Source organism: Lynx rufus, unplaced genomic scaffold, assembly GCF_022079265.1.
Source record: "Lynx rufus isolate CCGP_SWC_20201006 ecotype Redwood Valley unplaced genomic scaffold, mLynRuf1.p SCAF_22, whole genome shotgun sequence".
Classification (NCBI taxonomy): Eukaryota; Metazoa; Chordata; class Mammalia; order Carnivora; family Felidae; genus Lynx; species Lynx rufus.
This window is the reverse complement of record NW_025814837.1, coordinates 10,428,400-10,447,906: the sequence shown is the minus strand read 5'-3', so window position 1 is coordinate 10,447,906 and position 19,507 is coordinate 10,428,400. Positions and strand designations below refer to the sequence as shown.

The 19,507-nt window shown below is 37.3% G+C and overlaps 1 protein-coding gene across 1 annotated transcript in view; it reads left to right on the top strand.

The window, feature by feature from the left end:
- DSG2 (desmoglein 2) overlaps positions 1-19,507 on the top strand; it is a 49,258-nt gene that overhangs the window by 4,368 nt on the left and 25,383 nt on the right. The window contains exons 2-3 of the mRNA XM_047086903.1: positions 16,510-16,545; positions 18,239-18,373. Of these exons, the coding sequence (XP_046942859.1) occupies positions 16,510-16,545; positions 18,239-18,373 (171 nt within the window). The remainder of the gene's footprint in view (positions 1-16,509; positions 16,546-18,238; positions 18,374-19,507) is intronic.

The following is a 19,507-nucleotide window of genomic DNA, read 5'->3' as shown; positions in this document are numbered from 1 at the left end:
TACATCGCTTCTATCCTCCATCTTCACTTAACATCCTTCCTATGTCTTTTCCTGTCATCTTACTCTACACACATCTGAGTCTACGTCCAAAGTTCCCCTTTTATAAATACACTGATCGTGTTGGATTAGGGCTCATGCTAGTGACCTCAGCTGGGTTAAATCTGCAAAGACCCTGTTCCAAATAAGGTCACATTCTGAGATATTAGGGGTTAGGACTTCACCATATGTTCTTTTAAGAGATATATAGTTCAATACATAACAAGTAAGTTCAACTATCTATAAATTATAAAAATTGCCATTATGCTTAATGTTTTAATATACGACTGGATAACAGAATTTAGAGTAAATTCAAGTATAATTTAGATGATATGTATTGAAGCCTGTAAGAGTAATCAGTTACATCCAGGGATTTTAGAAACATATGATTTCACATTTGTTTTTGTTTCTAAAAATTAAAAAGTTATGGAAAAATGTCAGCTCTTAACAGAAAATTCTTTAATACTGAACTTAGAGGGAATTATGATTAAAAAAAAGTATGAGCATTCATTTGGGCTAAATTCTTCCCAATCATTAGACAGACCTGATGAACTAAATTAAAATCCCTAAGGCTGAGGTCCAGAAATATGTATTGATAGAAACTTTCCAGTTAATCTAATTATCAGACATATAGAAGAGTAAGAATTATTGCTCTCAATTTTGCAAGATAGTTTATTCATGGATGAAGCATGCCCATATTTATATGGAAAAAATTATACATTGAACAGCAATTGGTATTTTTTAAACTGCCAAATTGTAGTAAAAATCAAAAGCCTTAATTGAAATCATAAATGAGCTTTAGATCAATTTGAGCATGTCTTAGTCACAGCTTTTTTTCCCCTGTTTTTCAAAGTGCCACAAATTTTAATAGTTGAATAACACTTTTCAAACATATATGATGAGAGATTGTTTTCTCAGTTAAGTTTATCTTAAAGTATCAAATGTATACCACATATGACATTGTACTATTTTTGTTTATTTCAAATTATTAAAAATTATTAAGATTTTTATTATATGCAAAGCTTAGGGATTAGAGTCAAGGAATCTAGAACACCAGTATTTATACCATAGTCAAATGGTAATATGGTAATACTCACAAGAAAAGAAACTATGTAGAAACTAACCAAGGTGTTTAGTGACACCTTGCTCAATTTTAAACAACATACCTGACATTGGGAGATCATGAAAAAACCAGACATGTTCTGTCATCATGGTGTTTATGGTCTAGTAAATAAGTAAATGGCTAATTTCCAATTGGGTTATAGTCAGAAGAGCAATGATAAAAAGAATAGACACTACTATGGAGCTTACAGGAGGAGCTCCAGCACTGACCATCCCAGCCAAGATCTGAGAATAATTATAAATTAATGAAATCTGAAGAGAAGAAGGGAGAAGAATGTTCCAGGTAGAGAAAAGAGCATTTGCAAAGGCCTGAAGACAAGGGCACGTGCTTAGAAGAAATGAAAGAGTTCATTTTAGCTGGAATGTAAGGCAAAACGACATACAGAAAGATGAGTGCAGCCTTCCTGATACCAAGGGAAGCCACAAAAGACTAATTAACAAGTAAGCATTTTTAGGGAGGTGTTCAAATTATTAAGAAATTAAAAAGATGAATTTTGGTTGAGTCGGTCAGGAAAGGGTCAAGAAAGAAGAGAGTTGTTGACCAATTGGGAACAATTTTGCCTCATTTTTTTTTTCAAAAGAGATTTTTCCAAAATTTAGGATGTTGTAACCAAAGACAGGCAGAAAAGCCCATACAGTACAATGGAGGGAGGGTGCAGCCCAGTAGGAGGATTGTTTTGGGAGCAAGTGTTCTCAAGGAAATATTGGGGGACTAAGATTTGAAAGGGGCATTTTGGTTGTCATAAGGCCCAAGATGCTACTGGTAGTTAATACTTCCAATCCAGGGATGCTAAGCCTCCAGCATTCTTCAGAACCTTCAAGAAGAATTTAGCTACTCATGAATACCTATAGCACTCCCACTGAGAAATGGTGATAGACAAATAGTGAGAGATTCTATTTAGGGATTCATCTCATCTCTTTTCTCTTTTGAAAATGCAAATATCAGGACAACTGGATTGCTCAGTCACTTGAGTGTCCAACTCTTGATTTTGGCTCAGGTCATGATCCCTGGTTTGTGGGATCTAGCCCTGTATCTGCCTCCATGCTAAGCATGGAGCCTGCTTGGAATTCTTTCTCTTTCCCTCTGCCCCTCTCCCCCACTAGCACTCTCTCTCTCTCTCTCTAAAATAAAAGAAAAAAAAAAACAAGAAAATGCAAATATCTCTGGTTAATTGAAACTTGATACATTCATTCATTCAGCAAATATTACTGAGCATCTACTCTGTGCCAAACACGTCTATGTCTCACATCAAAATCACACCTGCATGGCAATTATTTTCATCAGCTAAGCAGGTGCTGCCTGGCTGAATGGAGAATGAGAGGGCAAATTTGGGTGGAAATGAGATGAGAAGAGAGTTCAGATATCCGCTCTTCTAAAGTACCTCCATCCCATTACTCTTTCAAGTTCCCCACAATGCAAACTAAAAAAAATAGAATAAAATTAGGAGGAGGGTTCAGATGACAATGTAGAAAAATCCTGATCTCACCTCTTCCCACAGACACAATAAATCCACAACTATATATGGAATAATTCCCTGTGAAGGGGACCTAGAAATTGGGTCCCTCCACAGCAGGGGACAGCAACAAGGTAGGTAGAAGAGGACAACAGTAGTAGATATGGTTGCATATCTACAATGATTAGTTAAGGAATGCACAAAATAATAAGACATATAAATATCACATCAAAAACATAAAACATGAGGTGGGGGGCAGAAATGTAGTCCTTTTAGAAAGCATTCAAACTTAAGTGACCACCAACTTAAAATAGATGGTTATGTACATAGGTTGTTATATATGAACCTCATAGTAACCACAGCCAAAAACCTATAATAGATACACAAATAAAGTGAAAGGATTCCAACAGCACCAAAGAAAGTCACAAATTATAAGAGAAGAAGAAAAGAACAGAGAACTACAGAAACAACCAGAAAACAATGAACAAAATGGCAATAAATACATACCTATCAATAATTAATTTAAATGTAAATGGACTACCTGCTCCAATCCAAAGACACAGAGTGGCTAAATGGGTAAAAAACATCAAGACCCATCTATATGCTGCCTACAAGAAACTCACTTCATATCTAAATACATACACAGACTGAAAGTGAAGATGTAGAAAAACATTCCATATACATGGAAACAGCAATCTGGGGGTAGCAATACTTAGACAAAATAGACTTCAAAACAAAGGCTGTAACAAGAGATAAAGAAGGGGATCACATAATGATAAAAGGGTCAATTCAACACAAAGATACACCACTTGTAAATACTTATGCATCCAACACAGGAGCACCTAAATACATAAAGCAAATATTGACAGACACAGAGGGAGAAATTGGTGGTAATACAGTAACAGTAAAGGACTTTAACACCTCACTTACATCAATGGATAGATCATCTAGAACCAAAATTAAGAAGGAAACATTGACCTTGAATGACACAATAGACCAGATGGACTTAATAGATTATTACAGAATGTTTTCATCCAAAAACAGAAGAATACACATTCTTCTCCAGTGCACGTGGAACATTCTCCAGGATAGATCACATGTTAGGCCACAAAACAAATCTCAATAAATTTAAGATTGAAATCATATTAAGCATTTTTTCTGACCACAATGGTATGAAACTAGAAATCAACTGCAAGAAGAAATCTGGAAAAAACACAAACACATAAAGATTCAAACATGTTACTAAACATCTGTTGGGCCAATGAAGAAATCAAAGAGGAAAGGGGTGCCTGGACGGCTCTGTCAGTTGAGTAGCTGACTCTTGATGTTAGCTTAGGTCATGATCCCAGGTCATGGGATCAGCCCTGCATCGGGCTCCACACTGATCATGGAGCCTGCTTGGGATTCTCTCTCTCCCTTTGCCCCTTTCCCCTGCTCGTGCACTCTCTCTCTGTTAAAAAAAAAAAAAAAAGAGAGAGAGAGAAAGAAAGAAAAATTAAAAAGTACTTTGAGAGAAACAAAAATGAAAACACAATGTTCCAAAAGTCTATGGGATATAGCAAAAGCAGTTTTAAGAGGGAATCTTATAATAATACAGGCCCACCTCAAGAAACAAGAGAAATTTCAAATAGATAATTTAACCTTTCACCTGAAGGAACTAGAAAAAGAATAAAGTCTGAAGTTAGTAGAAAGAAGGAAGTAATAAAGATCAGAGCAGAAACATCTTAAATAGAAAAGAAACTACGAGCTGGTTTTTTAAAAGATAAAATTGATAAACTTTCAGCCAGACTCATCAAGAAAAGTATCAGAGCCCAAATAAATAAAGTCAGAAATGAGAAGTTAAAACCAATACCACAGAAATACAAATGATCATGAGACTGCTATGAACAATTTACATACCAACAAATTGGCAGCAAGGAAGAAATGGTTAAATTCCTGGAAATATACAGTCATCCAAGACTGATCATGTAAATTGGTACAGCCACTATAGAAAATAGTATGGAGGTTCCTCAAAAAATTAAAAATAGAATTACCGTATGACCCAACAATTCCTCTTCTAGGTATTTCTCTGAAGAAAATGAAAACACTAACTGAAAAATACACGTGCCCATATGTTCATTGCAAGCCAACACATGGAATTTGCCTAAATGTCCCATCGATAAATGGATGTGATACAGACACACACACACACACACACACACACATCAACTGACCCACTGCGTCCCTTGCAGTGCCCTACTTTTTTGTCTACTATCTTTCCTCCCTACTCAAAAGGTTTCCCCAAGATCTAAGCTTAACAGGTTTACAATCTGCGCTCTGAGAATTGCATCCTTCTAGCCATTCAGATTTTCAGGATCCTCTCACCCCTTCCCGTATCCTCCATGTATGAAGCATTGTCAAGGATTAGCTGTGTCCTAATGAAGACCTGCTTTCTCTTGGGGCACCTGGTTGGCTCAGTCGGTTGAGTGTCCAACTTTGACTCAGGTCATGACCTCATGGTTTGTGAGTTCGAGCCCCACATCAGGCTTTGTGTTGACAGCTCAGAGCCTGGAGCCTGCTTCGGATTCTGTCTCCCTCTCTCTCTGCCCCTCCCCTGCTCATGCTGTCTCTCTCTGTCTCAAAAATAAATAAATAAACATTAAAAATAAATAAATACTTGCCTTCACCCATCCATCCTTGTGCCATTCCTCTATGCTGTTCCTCATTTTATCTCCTCTGGCTTACTACTCTAATGTTCAAAGTGTCACCTGCCTTTCATCTTCCACAGTACTGCCAGAAAACCTCTGGAGCTCTAGTGTTAGAGTATCCCTAATCAGAACTTGTCGATGACTCCCACTTATAAGATCAGTGAAGAATTTTAGCACAACTTTTTGTCCTTATTTTCTACGTACCACTGTAACACAGTCTAGGTGCCAAACTGCCAAACTTCTTGTTCTTTGCCCTCCATCTCCATATAGTGGCACATGCTGCCTTTGAATGGATTGTTTCCATCCTCCTGCAATCTGCACAGATTCTGCTCCCTCTCAAGGCCAAGCCCACTGCCACCTCCTTCCCTAAACCTCTCCTGATTCCCCTAGCAGAAAGTGGTTTCTGCATTTCCCCAGAACTGTTTTTGCAGCTGTCATTTGCACAATTAACTTTTTCTACCCTATGTTATAGTTATTTATATATTCTTTATCTCTCCTACTACACTGTGAGTTTCAGAGCAGAATCTAAATGTCATTTGTCTGTACACTAGCTAATTGTCTGGGACACAGAAGTAGTCTTTAAAAACCCAAGAGTTGGGGCATCTGGGTGGTTCAGTCGATTAAGCATCAGGCTCTTGACTTCAGCTCAGGTTATGATCTCACGGTTGGTGAGTCTGAGTCCCACATCAGGCTTAATGCTGGTAAATGTGGAACCCGCTTGGGATTCTCTCTCTCTATGTCTCTTCCCCTCCCAACTCGTGCTCTCTTTCTCTCTCAAAATAAATAAGTTAAAAAAATAATAGTCAAAGCATCTTTCTATGTTTGGGAAATCTGGAATAATGTGAATTTCCTTTGTTTAAAAAATATATTTACTGGGGCACCTGGATGGCTCAGTTGGTTAAGTATCCAACTTTGGCTCAGGTCATGATCTTGCAGTTCATGGGTTCAAGCCATGCATTGGGCTCTGTGCTGACAGCTCAGAGCTCAGAACCTGGAGCCTTTTTTGGATTCTGTGTTTCCCTCTGTCTCTGCCCTCACCCCCTGTTCTCTTTCTCTCTCTCTCTCTCTCTCTCTTTCTCTCAAAAATAAATAAGCATTAAAAAAAAATTTTAAAAACATATTTACTGTCTAATTAGTCATCAGTCTGACCTGAACTTCAAGATTATTGATTTAGTTTCATTACAAATTAGAATTTTTCTACAAAGGAAAGAAAAGAGAGACAAAAAAATGTAAATTAAGATTTGCCTAATTTCACAGATAATAGTCCTGCAAAAAGATTCATACAACTTTCTAAAGCCCTTGATTTTCACAGTTTTTAATTTTGCCTTCACTTATTTGAGGCCAATTGAAAATGCCTGTTTTCCAGTTTGAACCTTGGAGTACACTGTTGCCTTACTGACAGACCAGTGCCATCTAATGGTGAAGAGGGACAGTCTGAAGCTCGTGATTTTCTTAAACTTGGGGGGATGGAAATCTGGTTTCTTCATTTTTTTAGGGTAATTTTCAGGAATATATTACAGCAAAAAGGTGGAAACAGCATCATTTTTGTCTATCAAATTATGTGAGATAATTTATATAGATTTACTAAGATTTTTCCTGATTCCAAAAGCATTCATAGCAGTTATAGAAAACAAATAACGATAAAATGGTAAAATATTTCAAAAATAATAAATGCTCAAGATCAGCCAAACTTAAACTAGAAAAGATGTAAAAGAGGAGGAAACACTATTTAAAGTAATCCTGTTATATTGATTGCTACTTCTAAAATGAAAAATCTTCTTGTGATAGAAATCACTCAGTTCCTATATTTCCTAGTTTAGAATCTGTCGTTTCACACGTCTTTGTAGTTGAGGATTTATTATCCAGTCAATGAATTATCCAGGCTCATTCTTCCCTTTCCTTTGCTACTCTGGTTTTATACAATGGTTTTCAAAAGTGTGATCAGACCTGATGCATCAACATAACCAGGAAACTACAGATTCTTATGCCCCCTGATTCACAGACTGATAACTGGAAATTCTCTGCTGGAACCTGGCAGTCTGTATTTTAACAAGGCGATTCTGATGCCACTCAAGCTTGAGAACCACTGCTAACATCCCTATTAGAAAATAATTGGGAAGAAAAAAGATTAAATATTTTAAAAGCTTACATTTAATTACTTGTTAGCAACTCTGATTAAAAAAAAAAAATGTTTTAAGGACCAAGTAAAATAACATGGACTTTTATGGACCTTCAGTTTAAATGTCTATATCCAGGAAGATATAGGAGCGGTCTATGATGACACAAAACTCAACTTGAAGTAAGAATTCACAATGTGACCTAACAACTCAAGGGTAGCACAGCATTGCCAAATCCACATTTTAAAATTTTGGGGGGCAGTTAATAATTCCAAAGAAAATATCTTCTTCTTTAAAGATTCTTTAAAGTCATCAATATGACTCACTCAAAGCCCTATTTGTTACATTAAGATTAGCCCAGACATTATAAGAGCAGGTGAAAGGTTATGACAAATCATATAATTTATTACATTCAGTCTTAAAGTATGTAGTTTTACTATCTAAAATTCAAGCTCAGAATTGAAACATTAAAGTTAAAAATACTGCTTTTCTTGGCTATTGAGGTTTTTTTTAAGTACCAACTGTGAAAACAAATATAAGTGTATATGTAAATTCAGTTTTTTTGTTTTTTTACATTTTTTAATGTTTATATTTGAGAGAGTGCGAGTGGGGGAGGGGCAGAGAGAGACAGAGACAGAATCTGAAGCAGACTCCAGGCTCTAAGCTGTCAGCACAGAGAACAATGCAAGGCCCAAACCCATGAGCCATGAAATCATGACCTGGGCAAAAGTCGGATGCTTAACTGACTGAGCCACCCAGGTCCCCCGTGATTAGTTTTTTTAATAAAGCTACTCTAGGAATTGTCTTTAATGTATGGGTCACATATAAGTTGAATAAAATATTATAGACATTTTTAAGTTGGTATTTTCTAAATGAATTATAATGTTTAGCCATAAAAAAAGACATTTTGTAAAAACTACGTCCCCTTCCTCAAGAAAAAAAAAAATTAAGCAAGATTAAGAGAAAGAGTATAGTAGGTGAACTTCTAACATAAATCTGACCCTCTATCAGGTTGATCAGAGTAGCTCACCAAAATTACTGGTCCACTCTTACTGCACTGGGTCACTTGAACCTAAGTTTATGTCATTACAGACGTCCTGCCACGACCTTCTTGGGGCTACAGAGGCTAGTCTAGCTCTGTCTATACAAATAGAAAAATCAGGATATGCGATCATGGAAATAAGCAAGTGGCATCCATGGCCCTAATATCATTTTATTTCTATTAGATTATTTTCGCCAAAGCTGACAAAGCTTAGGAATGGATTGGGGATAAACCAAGGATCCTTGGGAGCAGTTTCTGGTTTTGCCTTCCACACAGTAAAATGGAGAAACAAAGAATTTTAACACCTTCTTCTTCTTTGAAAGGGTGGGTGAGAATGGAGAATAACACAGGTGTTTCTGTGATTATCCAGGGGATGGGCATGAGTTTGACTAACTAACAACAACAGGTACATGCTAGATCATCTCTGTTTGAGTCCTTAAGATTGTCTATTGACCACACTACTGACTTGCCAGAATAGAAATAAGCCATTAGAATAGAATGCCTCAAGTTTGGAATGGTGTTTAAACTACTTTGTATCCCTCTACATTTATCTCTAATAAGATATCTACTGGTCTGAGATATTAACGTGTAAGGAGTCACCTTACTATGGACTCAGAAACAGGGAATAAATCTTCAAGATCATCTATTTCAGATCAAAAATGAATTAATCAGGAGGAGATGTCATCTAGTGACTCATAAGTCCTCCTGAATTCTGCTTGTTAAACTCATAAAGGTGACTTCATAATAGGAAGTCTTTTAAAGGTGCTGACCTTGAGAACAAACAGTACATTGACTAATCATTTTTTGCAGTGATGTTTGATTTGCCCTCATGCCTCTGCCAAAAGAAAAATTATTTTCTTGCCAGTTACCAGGAAGTCCAGTTTGACAAGATGAGTAGGATCCAGTGGTAAAAATAAAAACTTTTTTTTTAACTTTAGTAAATTGGAAAAGCTTTTGAAGGATTTTTATGGTTTATATAAAAATACGACTTCTTTGGGTGCAAAGACTAGAAGTTTATTTTTCCTTTTCAGTCTTTTTTTTTTAAGTTTATTCATTTATTGAGAGAGAGAGAGAGTGCATATGAGCAGGGAAAGGGCAGAGAGAGGGAGAGAGAGAGAATCCCAGCAGGCTCTGCACTGCTAGAGCCTGAAGCGGGGCTCAAACCCTCGAACCGTGAGATCATGACCTGAGCCGAAGTCAAGAGCCAGATGCTTAACCGACTGAGACACCCAGGCTCCCCTCTCTTCAGTATTAAAGGCATTTTGCACATGAAACTTTTCTGTCGCCAAGTTCCTGTGAGAAAAAAACTATAGATTTCATACTTGGGAGAAGCCATAATGGTCATCTCATCCAGGCATTCTTGCGATGCTTGAAACCCTTTAACCACATCCCCACAGGATGTCACTTAAACTTACAGAGCTGGAAATGTTCAAAGGCAAGTGGGAAGAAGTAGGAATGGAGGACAGAAGTCAGAGTGTCAGTTATTCCACTTACATTGCCTGCAATTTGGAAATTTGCATAAATCCATGGTCTCCTGAAATTTGTATGACCTTCTTGGTTAAGTATTATAGTAGCTTCCTATCAAAGACACATGGTCTAAATCAAGGTATTTCAACCTCAGCATTTTGTCATTTGGAGCCAGATAATGCTTTGTTGGGGGAGCCTATCCTGTGCATAATAGGATATTGAGCAGCATCTCTGGTCTCTACCCACTAGATGCCAGTAGCACCTCACCCTGGTTTGACAACCTCCCTGCCCTCCACACTCGTTTCAAAACCAAAAATGTCTGCAGATGTTACCAAATGTCCCAGATGGCTCCAGGGTGGGGGAGGAAGTTGTATATGAAATCCCCCCCCCCACCGAGAACTGCTTGTACAAATTAAGGAAGTGCTCTGGAAACATCCAGATTATTTACTTGGAGTAAGTAGAAAGGAGTAGTTAAGATCTTAACTATTTCCTTAATCAAATAAGCAGTCTCACAATTAACAAAATGTTAGTACAATTCTCTTGGTTTTTTTGTTGTTTTTTGTTTCTGTTTTGTGCAAGTGTGGAGCAATTATTTCAGTCCATCATATTTTATTAAGTGTCTGTGAGAACAGGCTACTGCTGTAGGTGCTATAAAAATGCAGACAGCATTTACATAACTATTTGTAGAACTATTCCGTGACACCCTCAGCTTTAAGATGCACATCAATTTTTGTACCTTTTTCTTATAACACAAGAAAAAATATACAAATCACAAGTGTACTGAACTGCTGTATTTTCACAAACTGAACATAGCATAGGATCAGCAACCAGATTAAGAAACAGGACAACCAGCACCCAAAAACCCTAACATCATCTCCACTGACTCACTTCCCTCTTGCAGCATCAACCTGGATTACTGATACCATTCCTCCCCCATGCCTGACCCTTCCATTTGCCAGAAGGTCTGCCTGACTTACTCCCCCATTCCATTCCAGTCTCTATGAAGATAGAATCTCTTCTGAGAGCCTCCTCACAGTCCTAAATCACTCTTTACCACCCTGTCCCTGCTTTAATTTTCTTTACAGCTATCACAACCTATTTTTGTCTGTCTCTCGAACAAGTAAGAATCCAAGAGGATAAGAACATACCATAGCATATTGTAGAAGCTCAGGAAATTGAAGGCATGAATGAATCCAAATTTCAGAAATTTTAAGATGAAGAAAATGCAAATCATAGAATTAAGGAAATACCATCATAGTTCTATTTACTGAATGCCTGCTATATGCCAATCACTGCAATAATCACTCTCATATGTTATATCTTTCAATATGCACTATAACCCTGCAATATGTGCTTTCAGATTCAAGTAACAAAACCCAACTGAAAGTAGATTAAACAAAAATAATGTTTAATATCTCTAAAAAATGGTCCATAGATGGGGTGGTCCCAGTTTTGACCAATTTTTTACCTCAGAGATGTTATGGTTTCAGTTTGGTTTCTCTTGTCATTTTATTAGCTCTCTCCTCGTGGTCACAGATGGCTCTAGCCATTCCAAATGTCGTGTCCTTGCTCAGCAATCTCCAGAAGAAAGTAAAAAGAGAGGCTGTGCATATACTTCTCTTCTTATCAAAGAGGAGAGTCATTTCCAGGCTCTCCAGATATCTCATTGGCCAAAATTCTCTTCTACATTGTTCTAGGTTGAATGTTTGTGTCCTCCCACCCCACCCCTGATTCCTGTGTAGATGCCCTAACTCCCAAAGTGATAGGATTAGTGCCCTTACAAGAAGAGACAAGAGAGCCCAAGCTCAAGCTCTTCCTCTTCATGTGTGGACATAGCAAGACGGCTGCTGTCTGCAAGCCAAGAAGGGAGTCCTTATTGGGAACTGACTTAGCCAGTACCTTATCTTGGACTTTCCAGCCTCCATAACTCTCAGAAATAAATTTCTGTTGTTTAAGCCACCCAATCTATAGTGTTGTTATGGCAGCCTGACCTGACTAATACACACATTTACACATAAACTAGTCACCATCGAAGTGAAGGAGACTATGACGCTTTGGCATATACCAATCATTACTCAGCTCCATCACCTGGGCAGTGTCTACCTGCTACCTGAACAAAATGGGGTTTTGTAAATGCTAAAATGAGAGGAAATGACAATTAGCTATACAATTGAAAATGTCTGCCACAGATGTATTATTAATTCTTATGTTACACATAAGGAAACAAATTAAAGCAATTTATTGAGCAGAATCAGGATTTTAATCTAGGTATGACTGTTTCCTAAGTCATGCACTTTGCACCAGCTGATACTGCTTGTCAAAAATAATTACAACAGAGTCTTTTCTGTAATAACAAAGTTAAGAAAAACTCTGTTTTTATGATTCACCTGAAAAAGTGGCTGAGGAGACTGGGAACAATTTCATAATGGGTGTACTACATCTCTGTCCAGATCTTGGCTTCTTAATACCATTCCCCCCTATTAGAATTCAGGGCTATTTGGAGAAATGGCTCATTATAAAGCTGAAATAGGAGAAATAGAAGATGGCCCTCGAACATCTTGTGATGCTAGACAGTAAGGGAGAGCTCAAAATACAAAAAGGTGGGAACATGTCAAACATAGGAACAGAATCTAACCTGAAAGATCTTCCAGTGCCCAAAGCTGGAACTATTTGATTTGAACCACAAAATTAATAAAATAGTATTGGTTTATAACCCACAGAATAAAATAAATATGCATGAGTCCATACTGATATAAATGATTAAATAGATAAACAAATGAGGGACGAGGAAATGAAGCTTTCCTGCCAAAGAATCCCATGTAATATGTATACATGCCTCTCTCATAGGAAGTGAGGCTTAATCTCTCTCCTCCCCCAGTCCCCACCCTAAAGGAGAGCTAGACTTAGTGACTCACTTGCAAGGAATAGAGTACAGAAAGGGAAAAGTAGAACTTCACAGTGGAGAAACCTGCAAAGGCTACCTTAGCCAACAACGTCATATGGCTATCCTGTACCCCTGATACAATGTGATGAAAAGGGCACTTCACCACTCCATGGTGTTCTTTCCAAAAGCACATCACCCTGGTCTGATCGTGAAATAAATCAACAGATAAAACCAAATTGGAGGACATCTTACAGGATATTTGGCCGGTATCAGAACTGTCGGGATCATAAACAGGGAAAGACTGAAAAACAGTCACAGACCAGAGGAGATATCCCAGTTGTAGTATGGGATGCTACCTGGATGCTGGAACAGAAAAAGGACATTAAGTCTGGAATTTAGCTAACTCTACATTCTATAAATATACCAATGTCAGTATCTTAATTTTGACAAGTGTACAGTAGCTATTTAAGAAGTCAGTGGGGAAAATGGGCAAGGGAACCCTGCACTATCTTTGCAACATTTATGCAAATCTAAAGTCATTCCTAAATCTCAAAAAAAATCTATTTTTTAAATTTTTTAATGTTTATTTTTGAGAGGGAGAGAGAGAGTGCGAGCAGGGGAGGGGGAGAGAGAGAGGGAGACACAGAATCCGAAGCAGGCTCCAGGCTCTGAGCTGTCAGCGCAGAACCCAACGCAGGGCTCGAACCCACAAACCCACAAGATCATGACCTGAGCCAAAGTCGGATGCTTAACCCACTAAGCCACCCAGGCACCCTTTAAAAAAATCTATTTTTAAGTGTGTGCTAGCTAATTGAAACTAAGTATTGCTTTGAGTGTTCATTGTACCATTCACTCTACTTTTGCATATATTTTCAATTAAAAACTTAATATTAAATTCATGAAATAAAAGATTCTCTGCATTCAAGATATTAGCAATCAGGAATGACAAAGTTTCTTGTGTTAACTACTGAGACAGTAGTAAATAAGGCAAACTTCATGTCTTTAATCCTAAATGAACAACTGCTACTCCTATAACATTCTACGGTTCTTGCTACTCAAGAACTGACAATGTCAGAATCACCTAAGAGCTAGTAGAAATGCAGGGTATAAGACTGAACTGCATACCTGCTGAATTGAAATCTTTATTTTTAACAAGATCCCCGGTGAGCAAAATGCATGTTAAAGTTTAAGAAACACTGTTTATAACCATATGATTGTCTACATTTCTTACAAATAACGTCTAAAAACATCTAAAAAGTACATCCCAGGAAAAAAAAAATCAATGAAGAAATACTCTCATAAAGAGTTTGCACTTGAATAGAGAACTATTTTTATTTATGTACTAATGATATTTAGGATGATAACATTTAATAAAATAACATGTAACTATTATACCTTTTTTGCTAGACCAAATAAGAGTTTAGGGAAGAATAAAAGTGGTAACTTTTTTATCAATCCCTCAATATGGCCAGTACAAAGTAAAGAAATCAATGGTTAGGCAAGGAATACATTACATTTTAAGAGTGTCTCCTGATGTGACACTGAGGAATCTTGGATCGAGTCACTACTCTTCCCTTTCAAAAATTCCCACCAGAAAAACATGCAGAGAAGTATAATCCATTCAGCATTGCTTTTGCTTGTTTTTCATACCGTGCCACCTTTGAAAATACGTGAACTTGGGGAGCATAACTTTGAGTAGAGATGTCTGTGGCATTCCTAGCCAATAATAGAGAGGATGAGGTGAGGAAGAAATAATATATCTGGCCATAAAATCGAAAATTAGCCGTGGTTGTTTGTCTGCCCCAGAGAAGCTCAGACTAGAGACTGAGCATCCTGGAATTTCTCTTTGCAGGGATAGAGATAAGAACATGTCGAAGATAGAGGAAAGAAAGAAAGATGAAGGATCCACATGTAGAACAGACCCTGCAAGGAGCCTTCAAAGAGATGTGAATAGGTGAAAGAGACCTAGAAATTTTGAAGAAAGCCTTATTTTCCATGATTTATCACCAAGGCCTTTGTGGACCCATGTGACCTGAGATGTAGATGAGAAAAGGCAAACAAGACCAAGAAAATCCAAATTGAAGGCAGATTATAATGAATTAATGCACAAATGGAAGGTGGGGAAGTGAAGGCAATAGATATAGACAATTTCAGCTTGGAGTCATAGTACAAAAAAGAATATGTAGCAGATTAAATGTTAGCAGAGATGGGGACAGGTAGGGAAGATCTTAATATATTTGGCTAGTCAACGGGAAGGAAATAAACATGTTTGATTAGCCAGTGATGAGTGAAGATAAAAAAATTAGTGGAAGGAGCAAGGTTCTTGAGAAGATAAATGTAGGAGAATAAGTAGAAAAGGTGAAGATAAATCACACAGATGATGTTTGACTTCGGAAGGGCATCAGGACACCTCTGTCTTGGAGAAGGCCGGGAAGGAAAGGAGAATTGTAGATACAACATCAAATGAGAAATGGGGTGATCTAAGAGTGAATGCGTTCAGAGGTGTGGGTCCGTGTGATTGGGGCAGTCTCCTGAGGTTCAGAATGGTATTATAGGGCTACTATAAGAGAAACAAAGATAAGGCAACTGTAAAATGTATAGTCTAAATGAGCACACCTTTGAGAGTGAATGGGTCATAACAGTTGGGGTGCCAGTACAGCAGGTGTCATCCAGACTCTCCTGGGCAAATGGAAACATATGGTCACCCTAGAAAGGAGCCTCCACCCCTGAGGAGGGAGCAGCTATTGGAGAGTGAATGGATGTGATGGATCCATTCAGCCTCCATGGCCTCGTCTACCAGTTTTGCCAGTACAGGGTCAGAATCAAAGAGAATAATGAGCTTACAGAGGTAGTGAAAAAGTGATGCAGGAATGTTAGAAAGTCAAGAGAATGAGGGGTCGCAGAGTCATTGACAACATCTTTGGAATGGCTGGCAGTAATCTACTAGCGTTGCCTAATGTTGGGAACGTTCTCCATCCACTAGCCTCATGTGGATAGTGAGCAAATGAATTATTAATTTCAAATAATTTAAATTTAAGTGTAAATAGCCACGTGTGGCTATCATGTGAGAAAGAACTGGTGTAGAGTAAGCCAAGGGGTAAATGAAACCAAGAGATTAATGGACTATAAGGAAAGGACAGCAAAAGTCAAAAGGATAGGAGTTTATTGGGCAGATTTTAGAGTAACTGCAACTATATTTACTTCTGTGTGATGATGAAGCCCAAAGTGTGACAGTGCTTGATAAGAACCAAAGAAAAGGGTTGGGGGGACTTAGGTGTGAAGTCCAAATATGGGCAGTCGTGTGGGTGACCCTAGGGATGATGGGAGTTAGCTGGGCCAGGAGTAGAGGGTGCATCTCATACTAAAGGCCTTGAGGAAAGTTATGTGCGTACCTGAGAACACGAGATGAAGAGTTCCTGTTTTTGTTCTTCAGATGTTAGTTGTGTTCTGAGTTTCCTGGAGGAGGCAGTGTGGATCAAAACAATGTAGATTCCTCTCTCTAGCCCTGGTCGTGGCAGGGAGGCAAAGGGGAAAATTAAAATTTGTTTCCTTTTGACAAAAGAGGATAGTAATGGTGGTGGTTAAACCTTTTTTAAATATCTATAATGTGTTAGGTGGTAAGTTATTAATTAGCAAAGGATTTATACTGAATTGAGTGATAAATTATATTAAACAACAAATAAATAATTTTATTTTCCAGATCTGCTTTAACTTTGGAAATGGACTCCATTTAGAGGTAAGGAACCGAGGGGATTATTCCTGTCTTTTGGACTCAGAGGCTTAATTTCATGGAAGACAATTTGGCTATGCCGTACCAGATTAAAAATGCACACTCCCTGTGCTCGCTTCGGCAGCACATATATTAAAAATGCACACTCCCTTACACCTAACAATTCCCACTCTATCATGTGCACAGGAACCATATATCCAGGGATGTTCAATGTAGCATTTTTATGACAATCTAAATGTTCGTTAATAGAATGGTAAAACAATTTACGGTACATGAAGAATCTCCATGATGAGGTACTGAATGAAAAATCAAGGGGCAGAGTAAGATGCAGAGTATAATTCCATTTTTATAGGAAGAAGAGCTTTATACATGTGCAACTGTATGGTCATAAGAAAAAATCCTAAAAGATATTCATTAAGCAATTAACAGTGAATACTCTGAAGTATGAGAAAAAATAAAGTTTTAATAGTTTTACATTATGAACTTTAATGTTAATTTATTGTTTTATTACATAATTTAATTTTTTAAGTTACAGAAAAATTTTTCAACGGCAAAAAAAATCAATGACCTAGTGATAACCAGTGTCTGAAAAAAATACTTGTTATGTAGAGCAACAAAATAAATAAAATGATAAACCTAGTACAATAATCCTATCTGATCTTAATATACTAGGTCAGCTGTGTTGAAATTTTCCTTGGATAAAATATTTGTCTATTAAAGCCCAACTGAAAATATATAGAATAAATCTTTTCTACTTAAGGTTCTGAAAACAAAAGATGGGCAATTTAACTCTTTACTTCATGCTTTAAACAATAAATTCATTAACTGACACTTTCACTCTATTTCAGTTAAATTGATACCACAGGTTAGTTACTAAGATTTAGTTTCAAAACATTTAATAATTCATTTCTAAACTGTAAGCCACCACAGAAAAATTAAACTTCATTTTCAGTAAAAAAAAAAAAAAAAAAAAACAAAGAATTTTTAACACAGTATATATTATTTTTTAATTTGCCAATGTGTATGGTCACTAACTTAGCCTATTAAAAGAAAAATCCAACAATCACAGATCTTGAAAAGATATGGTTGGCTTTATTCAGTGATTCATGAACAGGGAAGTATCCAGGCTGGAAAATGGAAAGGATCTTCAAGAATTGTGCAAAATGAAAGGGTTTTATATACCAAAGTGAGCAAGGATAGGAAGTTATACTGGGTATTTGCTGATTGGTTACAGCAGTCAGTTTGGAGCTGGGGCAGATAATGTGCTGATCTGGTAGTTATTGATTGCTTGGCCTATGCCTTCCTTTTCTGGGAGAGCCTAGCACAGAAATTTGTTAAGTTCCAATTTGTTGATGTGAGGCTTAGCATAGGTGACTCCATCTTGGACCTTAGTCTGGACACTTTAATGAGACTTTGTGACACTTCACTCTGGGAAATCTTTTCTTACTGATAAAAACAAAACCATACTGTTCTACCAGTCTAGAGCCAATTTCCTGAATGCCTGTGGAGTTCACTAGAACTCCATAGTGTATATATCATTATTGTGTATATTTCCTCCTTGAAAATCAAACCTGTTAAAAAATATGAAATTTATACCTTAAGATTTGCAGAACTATTTTTAAAGTTTTAATAAATTACAGAATACCTTACCAATGTCTTAGGATACTTAATAATTTTTGACAGTATTTTATTGTTGTAGGCCTTAAACACAAGAAATGAAAATAATCTGCTTCGTAAACACACTCACTTAATGCGGCAAAAGCGTGCCTGGATCACTGCCCCTGTGGCTCTTCGAGAGGGAGAGGATCTATCCAAAAGGAATCCAATTGCCAAGGTACCTTCTACAGAGAAATAGGAAATATATGTATATGATTGAAATACAGTGGGAGAAGACTCTCATTTTAAAATTTAAGGAAAATTATATAATGTATTTACTGAGTCTTAAAGACTCAGAATATGAAAATATTCTGAATGTAGTATATAATTTGGGGCTCTGATTCAACTAAGAGTTAGGGATCTGACACTAGATGAACCTTTATTTAACAGAGAGGGCTACAATACTCAAAAGAGGATATTCGGTGTAGGGGAGGAAAGATACTTTTTCCTGCTACCCACCCCTCCCAGGTTCTCTGACTGGCACCCTATAAATTGGATGGACAAAAGACAGATTAACAGGAAAACAACAAACAAGTTTATTAATGTATGTATTGCTCCTATAATACATAGAGGTACTCAGAGATGAAGGACTCAAAAGTTTGGTGAGAATTGGGGCTTATAAAGCATCTTAACAAAGCAACAGTAAACTTTTAGAGAAGTGACAAGACAAAAAGAAAAAGTTCTTGAATCTCTAGGGATGGCAAATTGTGGGAAGGCAAGTATGTGGGAAAACAGTGGTGGAAAAGACTGGTTAATACTGTTTGTTATGTTGGTGCCTGGTGCCATCTTTAAGCGGATAAGGGTCTAAAGTTATCTCCGATGATTCACTTTTGTCCTTCCTGATAGAGAAGGAAGGGAACACACCGTTACAAATTTATGTCCTGCTTTTAGGCACATAGAGGAAAGGCAGAGACCTTTTTTTGAATGTGCTTTTCAGTTGTCATCAGCTCAAGATCATCATCGTACACCAGAATGGAATATTCTGCCACCCTATATATAAAAAGTATATTTTTATATATATTTTCACAATGAAAAGAACTGGTATCTAATAGGGAGGGTGACCGTGCATCCTGCTTGAGACAGTCTTGGTTTATGCCCATTGTTCTGGCCTAATAATTAATAACTCTCCTTTCACTCTCAAGTGTCATGTTTTTTTTAAGTTTATTTATTTATTTTGAGAGAGAGCCTGCAAGCAGGGGAGGAGCAGAGATGAGGGGAGGGAGAAAGAGAGAGAGAGAGAGAATCCGTATGCAGGGCTCCAACTCATGAACCATGAGATCATGACATGATCTGAAATCAAGTCAGTGGCTTA